At 44.3% G+C, this 25279-nt stretch overlaps 1 protein-coding gene across 3 annotated transcripts in view; it reads right to left on the reverse strand.

Annotated features, from left to right (window-relative positions):
• The window catches only part of nrp2a (neuropilin 2a), a 61603-nt gene that overhangs the window by 33726 nt on the left and 2598 nt on the right, over positions 1-25279 (reverse strand). For all 3 annotated transcript variants that reach the window (XM_044187414.1, XM_044187413.1, XM_044187415.1), the window contains exons 2-4: positions 17954-18131; positions 8220-8401; positions 463-693 (exon numbers count right to left, since the gene is read on the reverse strand). In XM_044187414.1, the coding sequence (XP_044043349.1) occupies positions 463-693; positions 8220-8401; positions 17954-18131 (591 nt within the window). The remainder of the gene's footprint in view (positions 1-462; positions 694-8219; positions 8402-17953; positions 18132-25279) is intronic.

Here is a 25279-nt window from a genome sequence, read left to right on the forward strand (position 1 = left end):
TGATAAGGAGGGAGGATAGGAAGGGGGTGATGAAGGGTGTTATTATGGAGAGGGAAGAGGGGCATGGGAAAGGGCTGCTCCTTAGGGGTGTCGAGGCACTTACAGCTCCCCGTGTGAAATAATGTTTCCTCTATGTAATGTGAAGGAATGTAAGGCAAGGCTGCTTACATCAAAGAGAGCGGTGGCTGCTCAGGAAATTGAAGACTGGTATATAAATTTCTGTGTGAGAACATGGGGAATTGCATGAGTCTGTGTGAGTTCTGAATGTGGATATGGAGGCAATGTGTGTGTGTGTGTGTGTTATTCCCAGAACCCAGAAACATTGCATGCATATTTCCATGCACCTTAATAAGTGAGTGTATAAGGATTCTATCCAATGTGTGTATGCTTGTGTCTCGTTGAGTCATTTCAACATCAGCATGTGTGTCGTTCGTGTATGTTTGTGTGTGTGTGTGTCCTCACCTTGCGGCAGGCCGTCCCACACGTCCAGCCAGTCATACTTGCAGTCGCCCTCTCCCACCAGCAGGGGATCGTTCTCTAGGTCAAAGGTCAGGAACGTGAGAGTGATGTCCATGTGGGGCGGGGCGATGATCATGTAGGAGCACTCCAGATTATGGGGGTATTTATCTGGGAACCCCGGGGAGTCGATCATGCCGGAGGAGCTGGTGAAATTGCGAAAGCAGAATTCCGACCCTGTGCGGATACAAGGATAAGAAGATATTTAGAAAGGAATAAGCAATCGGTCATATTAGGAGAAGATACAGGCATAGGCAATCGATCACACGGGGATATCTCATCTGACTTGTAGAGGGTGTTTCAGAGAGTCGTTCATCACTGACAGCAGGCTGGAATATACAGTAGCTGTGATGGCAAGACACAAAAATACACACAGTTTATGATCACAGATGGAGGAGAAAATACATAGTGAGCAAATGCTCAAGGGGGCGTGTCTAATGTTGCAGCATGCGATACGCGCAGGCTAATAGCTCTTTTTGTCAGCCGGATCTCTTCCATTGCAGTGTCCCAACCCACCAATCGGCCACCATTTTTGACACAAAGCACCAATATTTTCAGAAACAATGTAAACAAAAATCAGTTTTTCAGAAAAGTAGTAATATTATGTTGTGGCTTTATTGTGTCCTTTAAAGACCCCATCCTCATATGTTTGAGGTTACATAATATGACATATTTAATGATACACACTTGCTCTATTTTATACATTCAGAACATATATTCTCTTGTTCTTTTTTGCACTCTCTCTCTCTCTATGTGTGTGTGTCTCTCTCTCACACACAAACACTCACGCACACCACAAACGTTGTGTAATGGTTCTAAGTGGGCTCTGTGCGGCGGCTCCTCATTAGCCATGCAGATTTATGCGCCCTGGGCGGCTCACCTTGAGCGGCGGCAGCTGTGTGGCTCAGATCATCTACCCATCAGCCACTGCTCTGAGGCCCGCTGGGGAGCCTGAGTCACGGCCGAGTGTTTATGGACTGGCACATCAATAAGGATGGTAGAAAGAGCTGACGGTCCAGCACATGCACACACACGGACACAAAATAGACAGGGGGCTAACACAAATGTCACACACACAGGCTCATTCACAAACCCTGGCTATTTTCTCAGTCTGTCCATTCGCCTTCTCCTCTAACATTTCTATCTTTATATGTAGGCTATAAACAGTCAGGTCTGTTTAGTTATTTGTCTTTCTGTGTCTCTATCTATCTTTATGCTTGCCAGAAGGGCAAATATCTTCATGTGATAATGTTGCTAAGAGACTGCAGGATTTTCATTAGGTCTTTGTTTCACTGCACATGTCAGAAATGTCTGTGGTTGTGGCCTTTCTAAACCAACTGATGGCACTTAAATCACTGCTCTTCTTGTGGCTATTTATAAGTGCACTTGCAGTGGACGTTGTTTTTTCCAACTTCTCACCGGTTGAAATTACTTGTGCAAGGCTAACACATTCCACATTTTACTTTTTGCTTTGCCAAGATGCTCACAACTGGCAAGCGCATAACTAGCAAAAGGAAACGAGTCTGTTCTTGTAATATTTTCCCATCATTGAGTGTGTTGGAAAGCAGATAGGGAGGTTAGGTTGAAGAGACTCAAGGGAGATGCTTCTGGTGGATTTCAAACCTGGGAAAGCTGTCTCAGAGAACAACCAGGTTGGTTTAATAACTAGATACAAACATACATACACATATGTGTATATATATATATATATATGTATGTATATATGACATGTTCAGCACATTCCTTCTGCAGCATTCCTCCAAGGCACCAGCCCTTATTATCAGGCAGCCCTTTAAAAGCAGAGAGGTTAACTGGCTGCTCAGGCCCTCCCCTGTCTACACTTGGTTAATGGCAGAGAACTGACCCCAATCAGCACGGTGAGAGGGAAAAAAACTCAGGAGATACACACTGTCTGTGTCTCTCTTGCTTTGTTTTTCCTGTTGTCTAGCAGCTTCACTTTGTTTTCACTTTTTTTCTTGCTTTTTCCTCCTTTTTTCAGTCTATTTTGATGCCAATTATCATACATTTTTTCGCTCCTTGACTCATGTATGTATTAATGTATTTACGTCTATGTATGGATCTGTCTGTCTATCAATCTATTTTATATACATGTGCGTATGTTGCACTGAAGATGTTGACACAAAAGGTATGAATCTTCCTACACATGTTAAAACCAGCACTCAACCTCTTGTGTCAACTCCCACACACACTGCAACACCTGTGGATCATCTGCCTTCATGCCAGTAGCCTGGCTGCCTACACAAACACGCAAACACACACACACAGAACTAGGCATGCTGAAATATGACGGTAATTTACAGCAAGCTACCGGCGATATCTCCCTATCCCCTCAACTACTGACCTCACCTCTCTGTGTTAAATGTGTTTGTGTGTGTGTGTGTGTGTGTCTACAATTACTGTGCATGAGTAAACAGCATAAATTGGAGTAAATATGAATGCTATGAATCCATTAAAGCAGTAAGATGCATGTGATTGTAATGTACTTATAATGAAACAGTAAATGAACTATGCAGTATGCATGAGCCATATGCCATGTGAGTGCCTTTGCATGAGTATGTATTTTTTGTGTTGTGCCTTTCATTAAGCTCCTCAAATGTGTATCTTTTGCTGCTGGCATGTTTGTATCTCTGTATGAGTCTCCTGTGTGTGTGTCTATGTCTGAAGTTGTGTGTGACAGCTTCACAGTATGTGTGAGACCCAGTAACACACTGGCCTTGTTTCTTACTGGGTCACAGTGCAGCAGTCTGGAGTCCTACTGCTGAAAACTCCAATCTGAGCACAGCTTGACTCCATCGCCTCCAAACACACCACTCTGTATGTAGACTGTGCGTTTTACACTTGGTGTGCACGAAATAGTCGCTCCGCGCTGCCACGTGCCAACACGGTATGCGTGTATGTGTTATTATATATTATATATATTTAAGTGTTCACGTGTACTCTTTGCAGCGTTTGCGTATGCATGAGTACCTTCTCTTTTCGTTAGCGCTCATTAGTTCACAGTATATGAACATGCCAAAAACAAGTTGCCCTTACTACCTCCCTCCGTCACCCCTCAGCCCATGTCTAACACACACACACACACACACACAACACACACACACACGCACACACAAAGCGTGCTTGCCTTGCACAGTCCCTCAGTTGGTGCTTGCATCGCACCATGAGCTGCCATTTGGCAAGAGCTGTTTGCTGGCAAAGAGGGGGAGGTCATGGTGTGAGTGTGTATGTGTGTGTGTGAGTGTGACGCAGGGGGGCTAGAGGGTGAGTTGCTGGGTAGAAACCACTCGACTCTTGCACATGAGTGCCTGATGTAGTAGCAGCTCCACATGTTGTGTCAGGGCAACCCCCTTCCCTCCTCCTTCTCCTCCTCCTCTCTTCTTCTCTCATCCTTTCCTTCCGTCCCTGTCTTCTCAGCAGCGACGTGCAGAGCCTGTGTTCATTCACTCTTTTAACTCTCTGCCTTGTCTGGCGTCTTCTTGCTCTTCCTGTCCTCGGCACGCAACTCTTGCTGAGGGCTCACCTCTGCGTTTGCGAGTGTCTGCCATACATCAAAACCGCCTCCCCCTCTGCTCTCTACCTGCCTGTCTCTGCCTGACATACATCTACTCCTCATACACAGACACACGCAGACCTCTCATGTAACGCTGCTTGAGCTCAGTTCATGATTTCATTGAAGAAAATCTCTCCTGAGGCATCTGAGGAGGGGTGTGTGTATGCATGCGTGAATGTGGGGCGGAAGGAGTGTGCAACCCCGGGGGTGGGGGGTGGGGGTGGGGTTAGGGTGTAAAAGCCACAATAACAACAACAATAACAACATCACGAACAAGAAGAAGACCCGAGAAAAGAAAAACAACATTCTTGGCGAGCCATAGTTCGACACTTTTATAGACCCAGAGACATTCTACATCCGTCTGAAGCAGCTTTATATAGATAGGAATGCTCCTTCTAAGTCACGTATCACATTGATGCCTCTGTTATGTGTTGTGGAATGGAATGCCATCATCACGTTTTTTTTATCTTGAGCAGGAAAAAAGCCTCCTGCTGTTTGTGATCAAAGTGTTGGTGCAGCTCTCGATTTCCTGAGTCTTTATTCATGCAGTTGCTGATCATGCCTTATAATGATTCATTTTGGAACACGTTTTCTTCATCGCTGATCAGTTTTAAACACATTTTGCCCTCATCCAGTTTATTTATTCATGAATTTAATTTACTTTTGCCAGTTAATTACTTGAGTGTAATTTCAGCGTTGGGAGGAATCGGGTGTTTCAGGAAAAAACACCACATGGCAATCAGCCATATTGTAACAGCCATCACTGACTCAAGGGTCGGCATCCAGTCAACACGATAGCATAAGAAATACATACAGGGCCAATGTTATGGCTGGCGCTTGGGTGGGGGTCCTGCCTTAGGCTGCGCTGCCGCCTGACCCCACAGATGCCACGGCAGCGGTCACGGAGGGGACCCAATGCCCTGGGGTGCTGTCGGCCCTGTCTTAAATCGGGATTGGCTGCGATGTTATCTGCCCCTGCCGCTCTAGTGGTGGGCTTTGGGGAACTGGGAAAAAAGGGGGCTTTACTGGCAAGTCTTCCCCCTGTAGCCGTGGTAACAGCGTCAGTCACACGTGACTTTGTAAAAGTGTATGAGGGATGGATGGGGGCATGGGGGGGGCTGAATAAAGGGTTAAGCACGCATGAGTAGGAGCAAAGTAGGCCACAACAATAATGGGGAGGAGGGGAGTCATGCACTTTCACTGTACAGCAGGATTAAGGCATGGGTGTATTGTATTGTATGTGTGTGTGTGTATGTGTTTTATTTTGGGGGGTTGGGGCAAACGCTCACCCTGGCTCCCCTCAGGAGGTGTACTGAAGGGTAGAGGGGTATCAGGATGGATGTAGAGTCAAAGGTCAATTTCTGCTCCTCCTCTACACACACACACTGACATACATACACACACGTTAACGCAAACAGATTGCTTGTCCAATTTAAAATCCCCTAGAGTTGTTACAGTCACCGCTTATGTAATAGGGTTGAATGAACAAAACAAAAACAAGCCGCAGTATCATTAGTTCATACTTCGGAAAACAGGCCAAGATATGCCTCTCTCACTCACTCTCTCTCTCCCGCTCACACACACACACACACACGCGCGTGCGGAAAAAACCAGACATACACTGTCTGACTTCTAGACACAGCGTGGTAGGGTCAGTCTGGACTGTAAGCTGTACTGTTTAAGATGGGAAGGAAGCTGTACAAACACACGCGCACATCTCCCAGCTGTGTGCTGAGATTTCTATCTCTTCTAGGACGCACCCTTTAAAAACACATACGCACCAATAAACACACACCCACTCGTACACAAACCCACACACTGTACACACACTGTACCAAAAATATTCTGCTCCAGTGCAATCTAGGATTATCGTCACACTTTTACAGCTTTGATACTGACTTTAAAACATACTTCAATAAAAGTAATATAATCCAAAGCTGTTTAGAAATTACAAGTACACAAAAATGCAACTAAATCCATTACAGGGGTAAAAGTAATGGTAGCGCAATTACTTCCACTCTGGTAAATAAACACATCTCAGCCAAGATCTCTGCGTTCCCGTCAAGTTGTAAGCTGTGTTTAGTGGAAACCCATGGCCCAGGCTTGCCAGGGTAAGACAAACAGCGATGATGAGAGATGCAGGCGCTGGAAACGCCGTAATTAACACATGGCCTCAATAACGCATCCTGAATACATTTTCACTCTCTGACTCACTTTGTCGGTCTGTCTCCCTTCACCCCAATCATTTTCCCAACGTGCCTGTCTCTGTCAGGGTGTCTCTCTACCTCCCTCTCTCTCTCTCTCTCTCTCTCACACACACACACACACACACACACACACATAAACAGACACACACGTGCATCTATCATTCCGCCTCCACATACATACAGACAGACAGAATCTCACACAACAAGCTGAGTGGAACCACCCACACATGCAGCGAGCAGACACCTACATGTGCTCACACAGTGACACAATCTCTTATAACCCCCGGAATTTATACCAGGATCTTGTTAAAGCCATGGCAACCGCATCCCCCATCCACCAGCCTTGCATCCATCCACGCGTGTGTTTGAGACAGATGCAATCTACACTATTACATTGTCGGGGTTCGAGCTGATGGCCTTGGTAACGGAGCTGAACATCAAATCTGGGTCACATTCTTTTGACACAAAAGCAGAGATATTTTTTTAAAGGTAGGAGGTGATAACTCAATGCCTTCTTTCTGTTAGATGACTACTTATTTGTTGTGCTCCATAAACCCTGACTTTGGCTTTCAATTGAAAGACAGTTCTTATTTCTTGTTTTTCAGTCAAGATACATTTTGAGACCTAAAAATCTGAATTTCAATGAATGGTGGCTTGCTGTAGAGCTACCAAAAATGTTGCAAATGCTGCAAAGACAATCAGCTGGTAACTCACTTGAACATAAATCTTTTAGCTGCCTCAAGGCCACCTGACCATTTCACCTCTCCTTCTGCTATACACAGACACCACACCACCACCACCAACAAAACAAATATACTTTGCACTACAACCTCACCTGCAACGTGCACTTCACCTCGCACAGTTCAATGACCTCGAGAAAATTCCATTTCGGCATACACTGATCCCCATCAATCTCCTCGCTTCCACCTCTACCCATAAACCTTTAACCTTAAGTCCAACTCCAAGTTGCCTTGGAGCTCTCTCCATCATTCCACCACCACCTCCCACACCAAACCCTCCTCATCTCCCCAGAGGAAGTGGATCCTGCTCCAATTAAGCAAACATTCCTCACATGCTTTCAGGCGGCTTGAAAGTAGTTTAGTTTTTTTTCTTCTCCTCTCTCTTTAACTTTTGTTTACATGCCTGGCTGCCTGTGCTGATGCAAATTGTTCTAAGAGTGTTGGGGTGAATGATCACAGGTTTCGGGCCATTAACACATGGGACAAAATCATTAACTTCAGTATTCATGTACAGCGTTGCCCTATGTTTGGTTCAGAGTGTGGAAAAACAGTCTGAAACTCCTGTTTTCCCACAAAGGCCATTGAATACTTTTAGACATTGAGGTAAATTATATGCTTTGAGCAGTAGACCCTTGCCAACAGTGGTAACGGACACAGTCAGTGACTGAGTAGCTGTAGCACTTTTAGTGAGATTTCGTCCATATCGTAAAAATAAATAAATAAATAAACATGAATCAAACAGAAATCAGCTACCATACTTTGTATTCCAAACTGCACATCAGCATAATCAACACTCTAAAGACTTTGTCCTCTGCTGAATATCTACATTTCTTTCTAACTTAATATTTAGCTTTAAATCTTATTGTTGTTAAAATTATTGAAATACCAAAAAGGGGAGTTCCTCTTCAATTGTTTCCAGACTTGTTAATATAGACAAAATATAAACAGAGCGCTTGTATTAAGAAATGCCTCATAAAATCTTATCAGTAATAGTCTTTCAGTTGGCAGATTTTTCTCACTTGTTATTATAAAAAATGGATTTTAAAACTAAATACTATAAAATAGCAGTTAGCATGTAAATAATCGTATTGTAGGATGATAAATTATATTGCAGTTTCGATCAAATTACATAGCCAATTATTCTTATTCTAAACTGCCAATTATGTTCCAGGTCCAGTTCCTCACCTGTTTTGAAGATCTCATAGCGCAGAGAGAAGCCCGCCCCCTGGTGGGCGTAGTCTGAGACGAATCTGATCTGTAGGGAGGGTCCAGATGAGATGATTGGCGCTGGGGCGATGTTGCTGCAGTGTCGACCCAGAACATCAGCATTTTCCGAAGTCCCATCGCGGATCTCGATGAAATCATACCTGATTCACAAAAAAGGAGAAATAACAAAGAAGGAGATTATTTCCTGTCGCTTTAAAAAGTTTTCCCACAAGCATCCTTTAGAAAATGATCTCAACATTCAGTTTACACTGAGCTTAATGCAGCAGGAAGGGATTAAGAGAGGTAAAGAGATAAAAGGAGAGCAGCGGAGGGTAGATAAACATAGAAAGATAGTTATGGGGTTATGCAACAAGCTAAGCTAATAAAAACCAGACAGGTGTGGATTTACCATCAGCGTCCAGCCTCAGGACAGAATACATAGTGTCCAAGCAAAGCATTAAGGAACACAACACAACATCAAGACACAAATAAATATATCTGCCACAGACTTGGCTTTTAGTCAAAGCATCTCCCCCTCAGCTGCATTCAATAAATTTTGCTCTTACGACCCAGTTTTGCTCAGGACAACAAACTCAGATCTCTTTTACATCAGCTTGGGGCGAGCAATCCCCAAATCATTGAATCTTTTGGATCACAGGAAAGAAAATGGAGGGAGAGCTGTGTTGAGCAAGTGGCTGTAATCTAAGGGTGAAGATGCAGGCAAATAGACAGCTGGATGGATTCATTAATAAGAAGCGTAAAAATAGACAGGAGCTCATGAAAAAATAAAGAGGAGAGGGCTCGGGGAGAGGAAAGGTGAGGACAGTAGCAGCTCAGGCGGTGAGTTGGGGGTTTAGAGAGAGAAATTAGGATAAATAAATGTGAAGACACGTCACTTTTTAGCTTCCACATGCTTGAGCTCTCAGCTCATTATGACCTTTGACTAGCCAACTGACCCTGAACAATAAAAGCAAATTCTTAACTGTCAGGTCTGTGTGTGTGTGTGTGTGTGTGTGTGTTTGTGTGTGTGTGTGAGAGAGAGAAAAAGAGAGAAAGAGCCCACCTGGCTGATCCAGAATTAGCTCATAGCCCTGTGTGTCACTACTCTAACATTATTAAACACATGCAGCAGCACAGTCACAGACAGAGGCGACACACTTAACTGTCTGTGGTTGATGTTTTATTTACCATTGACAAAATGTCATCACGGACAGCAAATGTTAATGTTGCCATGTTTCCAGTTTGCTGTGCCTTTCTACTTGTTCCTAAGAATATGCAAAACATGACATTGTTGCAGGGTCAAATATATGCCCATATAAAGTACAGAATGAGAGGCAACGGAGTGATTAAGTGGGAATAAACACCCCAGTGAAGACCAGCGTGAGACATGATGAATGCTGTCAGTATGTTCAAATGGCTTCTACACTCATTGTTACCCTTAAATTGTCCTGCATGTGTGGCAAAGCCATGTGGTACTTCAGATGCTATTTCCAGATAAAGTTTCAACTCCTCTATTTACTTGACAGCATTCTTAGGTCTCAGACGGGGCAGTATTGTAGAATGAAAACTGTCATTTACTTTAAAACACAGTCCTTCTAGGCATTACCTCCAATAATTGATGCCATAGCTTTGTTGATATGATTAAGAAAGGACCAACCTGTGCCGGGGAGCTGACAGTGAACCACCAGGTTTTAAAGTAATAATTTGGGGTTGTGACAATATTAGAAGGTGTGGAAAATTCCATAATTACTGTTTTAAATAAATTACACTGAATTTTACTTGAGTAATGTTCTTCCCAAACGGGCAATCATACTAAAAGTAATCTTAACTTTTCTACCTCTTTATGTAAGCATGTGCTTGTGTTGGTGCTATATGTGTGTGTGTGTATCTGCATTTGCTGCTAAATATGCATGTTGTTGTCTTTCAAGTTGTGCAACTGAATAATTTCCGTGTAATTTTTGTTTCCATAATATTCATCTCTGGTTCTCTCCCTCACTACAGTGCTAACAAGTGTCTCTTTACACCCCTTATTGTGATTCCCTGCGTAACTAACTGCATCGCCACAGGAGCCCTGCAGCTACGTTGCGGACACCCTCCCGACATACACACTCTTCTCAATTAGTTCATATGACGAAGCTGTCAAAAAAACAACGGGCCGCTGTTGTCTCACTAATTACTGTGATGGGCTCTTTGATGCTGAAAAAGCATCACAGACATGTCTGGGTTTTCAGCCACTTTTAAACACAGCATCTTGCTAATGTTCTAAATAGGAAACAGTTTTTTCTCATTACTTCCCCAAACTAAAAAAAGTATTCAGTATATCTGAGAGGCACCAATCAGCACTAGGCTGTGTTTCTCTCTGGCATCTAAGCACTAAGACAGCTTTTGTACTGCAGCTTGGAATGAAACCTGGATTAAGTAGAGTCACTAAGCCTCTTTTTTGGCTATCTCATTCCTGCAGTGTATTGATTCCTGTACAGAGCATTCAAGCTAAGACTGCTGATGGAGGGATAATCCCAACCACATTAATGTGGGTCAGAGTGGCACAAATACAGGTGACGATCAAAGTGTGAAAATACTGCAATGAGCCTGTAATGTCACCACAACACTATCAGCGCCATGCAAGCATCTGACAGATGACAATGTGTAGGAAGTGTGTCTGTTTCATTAAACCAAAAAAAGTATAAAATGATCAGAATAAGGCGATTACACCAGCAAAGTATTGTTTTGTGAAATTGTAATGAAGCCATTTTGGAAACTGTTCTGATTTGTCTGGAGTGCTCTTTCATCAAATTCACATTATATCTGTGCACCAGCAGATGTTATTCCTAAAGCTATCCATATATTAAAAGTCCCGTGATATTGGTAAGAAGACATATTAACACGTTTCAGTGTCCCACTACATACGTACACTCCTAGCAGTTCAAGTATGTGATGGTTGGGGCTGAAGCTAATCTGCACAAAAGTAGGCCTGAAGAGCACAGCTAGTGAGTAAAGAAGTCGTTGTCCAATTCTCTTATACATGTCTTGGTTGTAATCCTGCATTACAGAGGCGATCGTAAAGGCTTTAGCGGCAAGCTCCCACGGTGAGCCTGTAAGAGCCACGGCTATCCGTAAGTACGCCTGCTTAGGGTTGTAACTGACACATGCTTAGGGAAAACACACACTCAAACATGTGCCAACAAACACACACACACACACACACACACACACACACACACACACACAGATAGACAGACATGTATACACAAGCACACGAAGACATAGACAAACACAGGCGAGCGTGTACACACTCAGTGCCGTATCGCCAACACCAAGGATAAAAGGCCCGCGAAAGAGCTGAGAGCCTAATTAGGTTTTAATTGATTTTGGAGTGGGTCTCTATCCTTCTCTCTCTCTCTCTCGTTCTGTCTTTCTCTTTCTGTCTCGCTCTCTCCTGCCGTGGATTAGCGTCAGTGAGTGAGTGTTCCTCAGATGTGATTATTGACCTGTTCGCTCAGCCTCTCCCCAGGCTCTGATGAATACATGCATGAGGGCCCGACGTGCGAGAGCCCACTGTCTGTCTCTCTCGAATGCACACTTGAACGCATTCCATGACATTGCACACACACACACACACACACACACACACACACACACACAAAAATTTTTGCACATGCGCACACACACACCTGCACCCATGAAGGGACACATTAGCATCGCATACCACTCACAAACACATTCAAGCATTCACACAGCCCCCATCCAGATCCAGATTCCATTAGGGGTTGTTTTGATCCAAACCCCGCCTATGTCTGACACCATCCATTCCCCATTCCCAGCTTTCTGTCTGTCTGGCAGTCTGTCTGGGTCTGCATGACCGGCCCTGTGTTTAAGGAGCCATTACGGGGCACCAGTTTCACCCCCCCTCATCTCACCCATGGAGAATAGCTGGAGCAGAGGGAGAAGGGTTAAGGAAACTAAAAACCCTTAAGGGCCAGTAATTCTGCACCAGTCCAGACATGTCCTCTCTTCCTCTCCTCTCATATATCACTCCACCCCTCTGCCAAAACAATTAATTGGCCTTCACACCTTTGCTGTTTGTCGGGGACCAGGGACATTTCCTGCAGGAATTGGAACCTAACCACAGAGAAACATACTGTAAGTGCAGCATGTATATACTGTATGTATGTATATTTATAGGTCTCTCAACTAGCTAACTTTGTGGCCTTCAGGGCTCCACTAGTGGTCATTCTCCCTGCTATAAACACCAGTCAGTTACTTACTCTAGGGATCAGAAATAGTCATATTTATACAAACCCTGTTGCTACCTTCTTCTTTTATCTTTTGTAAAATCATTCTTATTTAACTACTTGTCTGCAATAAAACTAGCATGGAATATTGTGTTTCATTTAGTTTAATCTAAATGCCTACATAAATACATAAAGCATTCAGTGGGAGCAGTGAAATTACACAAAAGATTAACACATAATTTGCTGTGGGTGCATCATGGTCGTCTGATTTATTTTGTTTACGCCAATAAAAGAGCAACAGCTGTTCGAGAATATCAGCAAACCGAACTTGGCTGTACTCAGACACTTGAGGCCTTTAGTTGAAATGATTTTCCTCTCTGCTCCATTGTGTTTTCCCCCCTGTTTTCCACTCTCTGAGCACAGAAACCCACAAGATTCCGATCCGGTAAACAATGACGACCCGCCTGTCGCTTCTTTCTTCTTCCTCTTGATGATGCACAGAAGCAGAAATTAAGTAGGGTGGAGGGTGTACAGTAGACACACACCCAGATGCACAAGCATCTACATACACACACACACACTACCACCCACTCCTCCCGCCCTCGATGGGGACTCTAATAAACCATAAGTGCCTCTGAAATATTAACTAGATGCTGCGAGCAAAATCCCTGCAGATCCACAGGGCCTGCCATCTTCAATCTAGCCCAAAAACAAATAGCACTCCCCTTCTTCATCTCCTCATGCCTCACCTCCCTCTCCTACTGTCCATCACAGATTCATACTTACAGATGACTGGGGCCAAACCGCTGACCACAGGCAGTCTGGTTCTTGGCCCCAGACCTTCTAGTGCTGCATCGATCTGAAACATCAGACTATAACTGCTGTCTGAGCTGAAGCCGTGACCCTGCTGCCCCTGCTGGATGCATTTTAATCGACCTCTATCAACATATATTTGCGATGGAGATTTTCCTCACTGTTGCAATTCATACACACTCACATTTGTTCAATGATTTGTTCAACAAATTTAGATCCTCCAGTCAACTTTGCTTACATGTTCTTGGACTGAATAGCTTCACATAGATGGGACCGGGACACCAGAGCTGCACGACGCTAGACTAATAGCTTTGATGCATTGCTCATATCTGATCTGTGTCTGTGGCGGGCATGAGAAATCGATCAAAGAAAGCATTTGAAATGGTTGCTAACACTGGCTTTTACATTTAATCATACATATTACTTATTATATCATCATTAAAGCACTGGCAACTGTAATAGTCATGACCGCTGGATGCTGATGACCACGATCTTGTCCTAAATGCCGGCCAAGTGCCAGATATTGACAAATCAGAACCTGAACAACTCCCTTTAGTTATGACCTCTGGCAACTCATCTGTCTCCCCTTTCATCCTTAACCATCACCCTCCTCCTCCTCTTCATCTCCTTCCCTCTCTCCCTCCGGCCATTGCTGATCATCTATCGATTTCCCATTACAAGCGGAATACAGACATTGATCTCACACCTCTCTGCCCCCCATTGGGTATTAGTAAGTGAGTGATATCATGCATACACACACACACACACACACACACACACATGGACACACACACTCATGCAAACAGAGGAGAGTTGTTGCTATGTGTTGGAGACATCTCTCATTGTGAGCATGCATGTCACAGGCCAAGGGGATTTACAGCTTTGGGTGTGTGTGTGGATCTGTATGTGTGTAATGTTATAAAGTTATATCATCAAATCTTCCCACCTCAGGCTGCACTCAATAACAAATAACCAAATAAAAGTGAGAAAATAAAAACCACAGAGGTGTAAGAAATGGATCTTCCTGAATGACTACAGTTTTATGGCGTGTGTGTGTGTGTGTGTGTGTGTGTGTGTGTGTGTGTGTGTGTGTGCACGTCTGTATGTGATTCTGCCTTGTTTCAATGTTTAATTCAAGTGTGTAAAAATAAAACACGTCCTCCTCAGACTAGAGGAGAGGGAGAATGGAAGAACAATGGGAGGAAAGAGACAGATCAAGAAAGGGAGGGAGGAAGATGAAGCAAAAGAGAGAAGAAGGAGCTGGAGAGAAACAGAAAGAGAGAGAGGGAGGGAGAATCGTCTCACGCCTCTCTCTCGTTCTCTCTCCCCTCCTCAGCTCCCAGATATATCACTAGGTAGCATCCTGGGGCTTGGTGATGGCAGATTGCATTAGAGATATGGGCCTGATATTTCATCTAGCCTTTATTACATTTAGTTCACATCAATCGGCTGGCAACCTGGAGGTAAGAGCTATTTGGCACGTGGCCGGACTCCCCCTGAAATGAAATCCTGAATTAAAGTGCCACCTCAGACACGAAGCGCCTGCATAAGGCTGCAGATTTGATTGCTGCAGTAGAACCGCGGTTTGGCTGCGTTACATCGTCCGAGTACTGACTGTCTGAACCCACTGAAGGAAAATCACCAGCTGGCCAGGGATATTAGCCAGAGTTCAGACTCCTTGCCTGGGCTGGCCAAGCACTTTTCTATTTTATAAGGGCCTAAAGTGCCCAAGGGGGGATATGATGGCCGATGAGCACTCTTACACCGACAGGTTGCATGTTTAAGTGTGTATGTGCATGTGTTTTTAAGCATATCCACCGAAAACGTATGTCCATTTACAATCTTTATGACCATGTTATCGTCTACATTTTTTTTCTCTGTGTGTTTCCATGATCAGCAGTCTAGACCACATAGCTCTGCGTCTTTCAGGTATCACACAGCTCTGGTTTTCTCTGCTGCCGTCTCTGTAATCCCAGCTGTCACGCGGATTTCCAGCCTTCACCAAGATGGTGAGCCCTCCACCTCTGCACCCCTACGGCTCCCCTCGCCCTAACCTCGCAGAGTACCGTGAAAACATGCAAAAATCTACTCTCTGCTCACTCACACTGCCGTGCCTAATCATACAGGCAAAAAAAAAAAAAGGAAGCTACCCGTAACAGTGCTACAGGGCTCGGATCAATCCGGGTAAAAAGCATAGCACAGGATGGAAAGAGCAGGAATATCGAGCCGTACTTTGGCTTTTTCCACTTATTTCTGCTGCTATTTCTGTGCCCCAAAGGGAAATGCATCCTCCATGAAACACAGAAGAGCAAACACATTAGTGTTAGAGGTTATGCATAAATAAATATTGGCGTGATCCCCTATTTCTCTAATAGGCCTTTAAAATGGGGGTTATTGCTGGGAGGCTGATGGATAGATGGATGGAGGGAAGAGGGAAGCCGAGCGGCTAGTCTTACAAACTAACACTCACTTGCATGCATACGGAGTTACTCACATGTAGACGATTTTTCCCCACCCACGCTCACTGACTCTCTTTCTCACACACACACATGCACACACTCATACATACAGGATGAAGGGAGATTGAGTGGGAGTGTGTGTGAGAGGGCAGGCCAAGGCCTCAGTCCCTCTAGGCAAGCGTTAAAAAAAAAAACCCATCCCAATAAAACCCTCTGTGGAGAAGAGAAAAGAGGAGGCATTTCAGGTTACTCTTCCTCCTCCCTCGGCCTCCTGCTGCCCTGCACGCCTTGGGCTGTGAGAAACTGCTTGACACACTGCTTATCAACAGCTGAGCCATTCCTCTCTGTACCACTACAGCGGGGAAGTCCAGTGTGCTACAGTGTTGACACCGTGACGCTGGTGTAAAAGCGTTATTACTGAGAAACATATTGCAAGGGAGATAATTATGCAACAATTTGCCTTTGACAAAAGCGACAGAAACCTAGAGACACAAAGCTGAGACATCAAAATAACATTTCCAATTCACAGCAAGGTGACACAACTGTGTGAATAGAACCGACAATCATCAGAAAACCCTTTCACCAAAGCAGCCATTGATGTCCTCATGAAAGTTAAACTTTTCTCCTGGCCAGACAAAGTGCTTTGTCAGTGAACAATGCAAAAACACCCATCTAGGATTATTAATTCTTCAGTTTACAGAGAGAAGGGAGGGTTGGAGCAAGGAGAGGAGAAATAGAGGGCCATAATTGCAGAGACTACACTGATAAATCTTGTCTGTGTTCAGTTTAAACACACCAAACGGACAATGAAAAAGTATCAAAATAGGTGAATTGTGTTACATTCTCCCTGACTCAGATGTATAAAAGTGGATTAAACAGGGGAGACCGTGACTTCTTCCTCCTTCCTCTGAGGTCAAAGACAATAGAAGACCATATGATTTGGATTATTCATTTCTCTGAGAAAGGAAACTGACCAATGCAGTCATATCCAAACAGACAAACAGCTGGGCCCCATTCTCTTCTTCTTCTTCTTCTCCTTCCCTTCCCTGTTTATTCTCTCTCTGCCCCACCCACACACACACACACACACACACACACACACACACAAAACTTCAAACTACATCATGATTATTTTCTTTCATCCTATCTGGTCAGTCTTTGCCTCATTCTGTCTGCCCTCTGTGTCCAAATACAGATTGAATAAAGGTTTTCAAATGTTGCTTGGCATTTGATTATCAGATGGAGGGGGATTACAGCCGGACAGTCCTGATAATGTCAACTAGGTACACAGACACATACACAGAAAGGATTCCCAAAATGCATCTAAACTTTCTAAATGTGGTGTATAAATCAATGTGTTGTCCTTCATCATGTAAAAAACATCAATAATCTGGTTCCAAGCAGACTAAAAGAAAATATCTTTAGTCAAACAAGGTATTTTTGTCCTACATCACCAGTCAACCAGTGAAGGAAACACATGGACTAATTATTTAGCCATTTGAATCATTCTTTCCATTCAGTCTTTATTGTGACCCCCTTGGCTTGTCTGTATTCACCATCGTGCGAATGAGACCGAAAGCTTGGGATGTGGAAACTAAAATGAGCAACATTTTCTGCTCTCTGAACTGTTGAGGTTATGTGCAGCTGACGTGCCCTTGAGCAAGGAATTTAACCCAGTAATTGCTCTGGAGAATATAATACTAAAGGTCTGCGGTTGCACTGGGCAGCATCCAGGACATAATGTGTGTAATAGTGTGAATGTGAAAAAGGACGGCGCTGAAAAGAGCTTATGTGCTCACCATTCTGTTAATAAATAATAATTTCACAAAAAGAAAACCTCAGTCCACTTAATGGTCTGCGTTTTGCAGAAAGCTTGTATCTACAATTAAAATTTCCTTTGCAATTTACCTGTTGTGGTCAAAATGTGGAAAATGTTTCAACAAGTTGGGATCAAGCCAAACTGGTAGTGAATTATAATAGTATGTAAAAATCTGTCTACTACAACAGGAAATTACTTATTTGAGATATAAATGCTTTTGCAGCATACTAATGAAAATGTCAACACAAATCATCATTCAGCCAGAATAATAATACACCATGAAGTCTTATTAGTCAAAGCAATTATACTCTGATAGACACAAGCGGTTTACAGACGTCACTATTATGACATGCCTCCATCTCCGCCCTCTTTGTCCCCTCCCCGTCTTACTTGCAGTCCAGCCTCTCGATCTCAAAGTGTGGGTTGAAGTTGAGGACGATGCGCTGTGAGGGCTCTGGTGCCGTGATGATCCAGTGACAGTTCTGGTGAGGCGGGTACTCCAGAGGATAACCAGGGGAGGTGATGTAACCTGCCTTGCTGGCATCGAAGACGCCTCCGCACTCTGGCACTGCGATAGAGACATACAGAGAGACAGAAGGGTGGGGTACAGCGGGAGGTAACAGTTATTGATTGTAAAATAGACAAAATACAGGAACAATGTATGTTTTTATTTTAAACATAGTTTTGATGGATTTCTAGATCTGTCATTTGCATGGCAGGCTGGCGTCAAACCATATAAATCCCCAGTAAATGGTACACTCCCTAGAACAGTGACTCAGATGATTCACCTTCTTTTACCTTGTTTCTCTGTATGAAGATGTGTTGAGCAACAAATGAACAGTAGAAAGCAATTTAGGTCATCAGTTAGGAGGAAATTGGAAAGAATTCTCCATTGTGACTTCTCGGGGTGAGTGGGACCATATGGGTAAGCTATTAAAACAATAAAAGATCATCACTGCCACATTTGGTGCACGCGCACACACACACGCGCGCGCGCACACACACACACACACACACACACAAAAACACACTCACACACAAACACAGAGCCTTTTTCACCCTCTTCCACACCCAGGCTCTTATCTCTCCAGTTCCCCCCGCTGGGAGCGTTCTCCAAGTGTAATTGTTGCTCCGGCAAGCCAATCTGCAAACATTAGGACACATTCCCTGATCCTATCAAGCTCTCCCAGGAACAATAGCCTGCCAATGGCATCGCTCAGCAGGCTTAGACAGGAAGTGACACACAGACGGCCTGTCTAGCGGGGTTCTGGGGGTCACCCCGACTCTGTAATGAGAAGCTAACGCGGCAACAAAGGCCCTATTCTCTGCTTACGCCCTGACTGCTAAGGCAGCTCTCGCGCTTTGCGTTATCTCCCATAAACACGTTAAGAACAAAGAAACATGTATATGGTTATTCTGCGCACACACACACACACACACACACACACACACACACACACACACAATGAGACATCACACACACACAAACCCACACACAACACTGTGCACAATAGTTCTTTTATTACTCTTGCATTGCAAGAGATTTGCAGGCATTATTATTCTTTACGGAGGCAAAGGCGAAACGTGTTCTCCATGACAACAGCGGGGGGTGGTTTAGCTACCAACCTCTGTATGTGTGTGTGTGTGTGTGTGTGTGGTTGCTGATGCACCAGGGGGATCTCTAAATGTAATGAACTTTGTGATATTGAACACAAAGAGGGACAAATGTTTTTTTTAATATTGCAGCTGACGTATGACGGGCAAATAAGGAAAACACCATACAGAGCAAGGAAAACAGCTATATCAGGCAACAAACAAAGCTTATGGTATACTGCCATTGACACTGCACTACCAAATGGTGAGCTTAACCACTCAGCCGCTGAGCTGAATCTATTTTTGACATAAATGGGTTGATATTCTTGCCTGTTTCTTTCAAATTTCTGTGAAAGCGTCAATAAAGGAAGCGGAAAGAAAAAAAAATCGGCAGCAAATGCTTGAAGTGTAATAGACTCTTCAAGTGATGACATTTCCACCGCCTATTGTGCTTAAAAGGCACACTTAAGATTCTCTGACATTTGATAGAGCCGCGATGGCTCCCTTACTTTGTTACTGGAGAGGAGCGATGCCCACGCTCACACACCAGGCACACACAGCTGCCGGTGATTTCATGTGAGTGCTCGACTCCAGCCGCCCACATGCACTCACACAGATACACATACAAGCTGTTACACAAACGTACAACACACACACACACACACACACACACACACACACACACACACACACACAGTTCAGCTACATGTGCACACATGAAGGCACTCACACGTACAGGGATGCATGCTTAAACACACTCCAACGCATTTATGCACACACACACGCACAGCCGCTGCTCCATGTTCAAACGGCCACCCACGCACGCACATACCCAAATACATACAGAGGGCCTGTCAATCATGAGGGCCGACAGAGGTGCAAAAAATAGCTAACTAAATATTTTCAAAAAGATAGCAAGGATGGCAAAGAATGACAGAGACAGACAGAAAGCCACACACACACACACAGACATCTCTTTATCAGTCATTGTTGGGAAGCCTATGGTGGGAACGATGTGCAGGAGGCTATCAGCACGCAGAGCCCCGGCAGATTAAGCCATTTGGGGAGAATCCTGCAGCCTCGACACTTTTTCCCTGCCCATTGAATGGCCTCCAAGGCGGATGAAGAGGAGGGGTGGAGGCGAGAGAAGGAGTAGGGAAGAAGGGGGAAAGGATTACAGCGGGAAGGAAAATGGAAAGAGGTGAAGGAGAGGAAGGGAGTAAAGATGAAAGCGAAGAGAAATGGAGAGGGAGAGGAGAAGGGGTAGATTGAAAAGGAGGAGAGACAGTGAGGCGATGGATAAAAGATGGATTGAGGAAGAAGGGGGAAGATTGATCGGAAGGGGAGGAGGGTGAAGCCGGTGGGTTTGGTTGATGTATGGTGCGAGGACATAGCAGTGAAGAGCGAGGACGAGGGAGGACGAGTGACAGGCGGAGAGAGAGCGAGGGAGGGAGGCGACAAAAGGTGATGAGGAAGGAAAAATACAGAGGGTGAGGAAGAGAGAGAGAAAGATGCAGTGAGTGAGAGAAGAGATGGAGCAAAGGGACTGTGTGCATGTGTGTGCGTGTGTGTGTGTGTGTGTGTGTGCTGCGCAGAGAGCCTGACGGGCCTCATTAAGACATGCCTGCTATCCAGCGGCTCCCTGTAGACACTGACCCCATTGGGAAACCTCTGCCAGTCAGCTCACACTGGCAACATGTGTGTGTGTGTGTTTGAGTGAGTGTGTGTGGGTTGATGGGTGTTTGTTTGCTGCTGCTAAGAAAAAAAAGAAAAGAAAGAAAGAATGATGGGGATGCAGCAGCAATACATCTGTACTAAATGAACCGCTGTGAGAAGATTTTTTGATTATGATAACAGATGTGTGTTTTTCTTCATAATTGCTTCAATGTCCATGGCAGTTAGTTAGTACAAAATATGTATATATGTGTGTGTGTGTGTGTGTGTGTATGTGTGTGTGTTTCACTTTCAAGCAGAATGTTTTGGTGAGAACAGAACTTGTGATGTTGGATGAGCAACACAGGGGAAGCACTCAGGAGCTGCCAGCAAGCGTCATGAATTACACTGTCGCTTCTACTATAGGAGCCAATCTGTCTACACACACACACACACACACACGAGTGCCACATTTATTTCTACCATACAGGGACCAAGACCATATTACATGAGAACAATGTCTACTACTTCATGTGTGTGTACACTGTATGTAAGAGTAAGTGTATTTGCAGAAGTGTGTTTTTCATTATTATTCTGACTGAAAGGCAGCAGAAATACTAAAAATGTGTGTATGCCTGTACATGCAGCCACACCATTTGTTTTTAGATTGTGTCAGTGAAATGAACGTTAAGTAAAACTCTGCATGTGTGTGTGTGTGTGTGTGCGCGCGCACACACATTTTCTAGTCATTCCAGATCAAGTCAAACCCAGAGACGTCTTTGTACCCACTGTGAGTGCCTTTATCTTCATTATCTGGGAAAATGTGCATATGTCTGCATGTCTTAGCTCATGTTCTGTGGTGTGTGTGTGTGTGTGTGTACGCCTGCACTCTCATTTCTATTAGCCACCTTATCAGGGAAGTATGGCGTCACGCACTGGGATAAGCTGCGAGTGTGAGGAGAGGCGCTGATAAATCCCTCCATCATTCCTAGTGTCTCTCGCCCCTCCGTCGCTCGCTCCCCCCCCACCTTAATTAAAAAGTGCTATCGCCCCAGAGTGAGGGAATGAAAGGGGAGAGTGGGCAGCAGTCATCCATTCAGTCAAGAGCAGGGGTTGTCTCTCCGACTGCTTTTAATCTCACCCATTCCACACTAGACTGGACCCAAGGAGAGGGAGAGGATGGGGAGGAAGGGTGAAAAAAAGAGATTCACTTTCATTGCCCTGTGCTTTAAGACCTTTATGCTGAGGTGGAATGACAGTGATTTGGGAAAAAGAGGCCACCCCTTACTCATAGTAGCAGTGAGTGTGTGTGAGAATTTAAAATTCACATGAATGTAAAACTGATACACAGTTAAATATCATCAAGATGCAGGTTTTTAAGAGGGGAGTTTTTTCTATTAAGAACTAACAAAAGCTACATCAAAGGAAGATAATATCCCAAAATCCTCTTTTCCTCTCTTTCTGTCTCCTTTTCTTTCTCTCTTTCTACTCCTCCCTCCCTAACAGGATAAGTGCCCCATGCTAATCAGCTAAATGCACTGTGCTGGCCATGGCGATCAATGGTTCAATGGATCAATCGAGTAAACAGATGGTTGCTGTTGCCTGCAGGGGGGTAATGGCATGGGCCTAATCCTAAACACTACCTGACTACAGTATCATGTCTCTTTTCCCTTGGTGCACTCTTTTGTCTCTGTGCGGGAGCTTCAAACCTGCACCGCCGAAGCACTTTTCACAAAAGATTTCCCTGTCCAAAGAGTGGAAACAGCAGAGCCTACATCAGCAAGAGGGAGCTGTGAAGAATTGAGCTTTGCTGCAAGAGTCTTGGTGATTTGTTGCCACCCCCGACCCCTCCACCTTACAGAATGTTACCTTTCAGTGGAACTGACTGCTTAAAAATACCCTTTCTGAGAGAAGTGCAGTTTTTACAAAAGCACACCCATAACTCTTTCCTCATGTACCCTCTCCTCTTTAACCCCGCTTGTGAATTACAGTGAATTTAAAATGCTTTGCCTCTTGACAATCCTAACCCCCTCCAGCTCCCATCTAAACCCGTCCCTGAGCACCCGTTAAGACCTCCCTGTGCGGCTGATGCGGCAGAGTGAAAGACCCAAGCTCCGTTTTATTTATGGGGATCTTGTTTTTAATTTCACCCCAAGTGCGACGGGCTGTTCCAGGGCTTTGCGTGAGCTTGTGACTCTCATACCTGACTGGTATTGAACGGGCCGCTCAGTTTGTCTTTGGCTATGAATGCTAATAGGTGACCTTGTTTTCGCAGCTGATACCTCTGAGGCTGGGGCAGATTAAAACACAAAGAAATGCAAAGAACCGAAGGGCGGGTTGTAGAGGAGAGGAGGATAGAAAAGATGAAGGCCTAAGAGAAAATAAAACAAATAGAGAAAGGCAAAAAAGACCAACAAAGAAGATAAAAATGAGAAAGCCCATTGGGCCAGGAGCTAACATTTGGAAAAGAAATGATTAAATGAGTAGAACTCCAACTCTGGAAGAAGTCGATACCATAGGTGGAGAGGATGCACATCCGCCCACTCAATAAACATGCAAATGAGCTGCTTAATGGCCTGAATATTAATGCTTGTGGTAAGGAGTAATTGATGTACATGTCACTGAGTCAAACTATTGTGATTACAGTACAAGTGGAGTGGAAGTCTCTCTGCCTTGGATAGAAAAGGGACCACATGCCCCCAGCAGAGCACAGTAGGCCACAACTGTAAATGTCCGGACACAGAAACATCTTTCATGGATCATTTATCTTCAGAGCATGTAAGATGTTTACACTAACAGAGGTTTCTGGCTGAGATGCCTCAGGCTCAGGCGTGCATTATTTTGTTCCAAATCATTATATTTTAAGGGAAACCCTTTTGCTACTGAAAATGTATCAAGTTGCTAAAACCCATTTATCATCAAAAGCAGGAACTCTTTGGAAACCTTTAATGTGACTCCTGAACTTTCATGAGAGCATCATTTTGTAACAGAGTGTTTTAATGGTGGATACACTTCACTTCTTTTATTTTCAACCTCCCTGCAGAGGTCTGGCTGTGATTTTACCCCACTTTAGCGGTGTCACCCCAGACGATAGTGTCACTTCATAAACCCTTAATGCGATCAGTTCCCTCTAAGTCCAGTGCCATTTTAACTCTGTGACCCCTGCACGCTTTGCACACTTTGATGTTGCCCTTTCCTCTCACACTCTGATGCCCCCAGTCTCTCCTCCAAGTCTTTCTCTTCCCTTCTCTGGTGGCTCACTTTTCTGTGCCTTGGGTAGCTTTTTTTTCAAATTCAGAAGCACTTTTATTATTTTACTCATCACTCTCCTAAGGCAGCAAATACCCTTTTTAAATATCTTTGCTTAGGTTCACAAAATTAACATTAGTATCTTTCTTTACCTTTGAAAACTGGGATTAAGGTAATAAATAGCTTTGATGTCCATATGTGTTCTTTGTCCAACTGAAATGACAACTACTGTGATGAAAGCAAAACAGGAATAATAACATATCCGTTCAATATTTCAACATAACTCATAACTTACAGGTAGCACAGTAACCCAGTATTACACAGTGCCAAGTTATTGACAAAGGTTTCTTTTTGTTACAGGACTATCTGCTGTCCATTCTTCTCTGCAGCCACTGTCTTTCTGTCCCCCTCACATCTCTCTCTGTCTCTGCTGCACCCTCTTTCTCTCCCCTGACTCTCTGAACCTCCCTGTTCTGTCTCTGTTCTGTTCTCTTTCAGTCTCTCTTTCCTCTGGCATCTGTGTGTAATGTGGCTCTTGAGGGGAGCATGGAGGCAGGGACATGCGGTGCAGTGTCTTGGCAGGGGAAAGAGAGAGAGAGAGTGGGGGGGGGGATCTAGCTTCTTGCTTGCCTGATGGCTGCCAAGAGGCCCACATCTGTCTCTGATCAACGGGTACACAGGCAGCCAGTAAAACACACACACACACACACACACACACACAGAAATTAAGAGGGATGGCTGGGGTGACTGTCCTATTTAAAACAAGTAGCCTAAACAAGAGGAAGAGCCCATATGAAGTGAACAGAGCTTGGCTTCTTTTTGAGGCAGCCCAGTGGGTGGTGTTGTAAAGGCTCAACAGTCATCATGGGATCATGAACAGCTTGTCACCCGGATACTCCTGGTGAAAAGGAACCACAGCACTCCAGCCGAATGTAGACTACTATATATATATGGTGACAAAAGGAAAAACCAACATAAAGTGTCTTAGCATGGAGTCAGGCAACCACAGAGCCTCAAGAACAGCTTCAGTGCTCCTTGCTAAGTCTCTATTGGAGGGATGAACACCATTCCTCTACAAGATATTCACTCATTTATATATACAACCTGTATTTAATCAGGTACTCATTGAGATCCAGATCTCTTTTGCAAGAGTAAGTAAGTATGTAAGTAAAGTTTATGTAGCTTTTACATAGCAAGGTCAGAAAGTGCTTCACAACAGTA

The sequence above is a fragment of the Siniperca chuatsi genome, linkage group LG24 (assembly GCF_020085105.1).
Source record: "Siniperca chuatsi isolate FFG_IHB_CAS linkage group LG24, ASM2008510v1, whole genome shotgun sequence".
NCBI classification, from domain to species: domain Eukaryota; kingdom Metazoa; phylum Chordata; class Actinopteri; order Centrarchiformes; family Sinipercidae; genus Siniperca; species Siniperca chuatsi.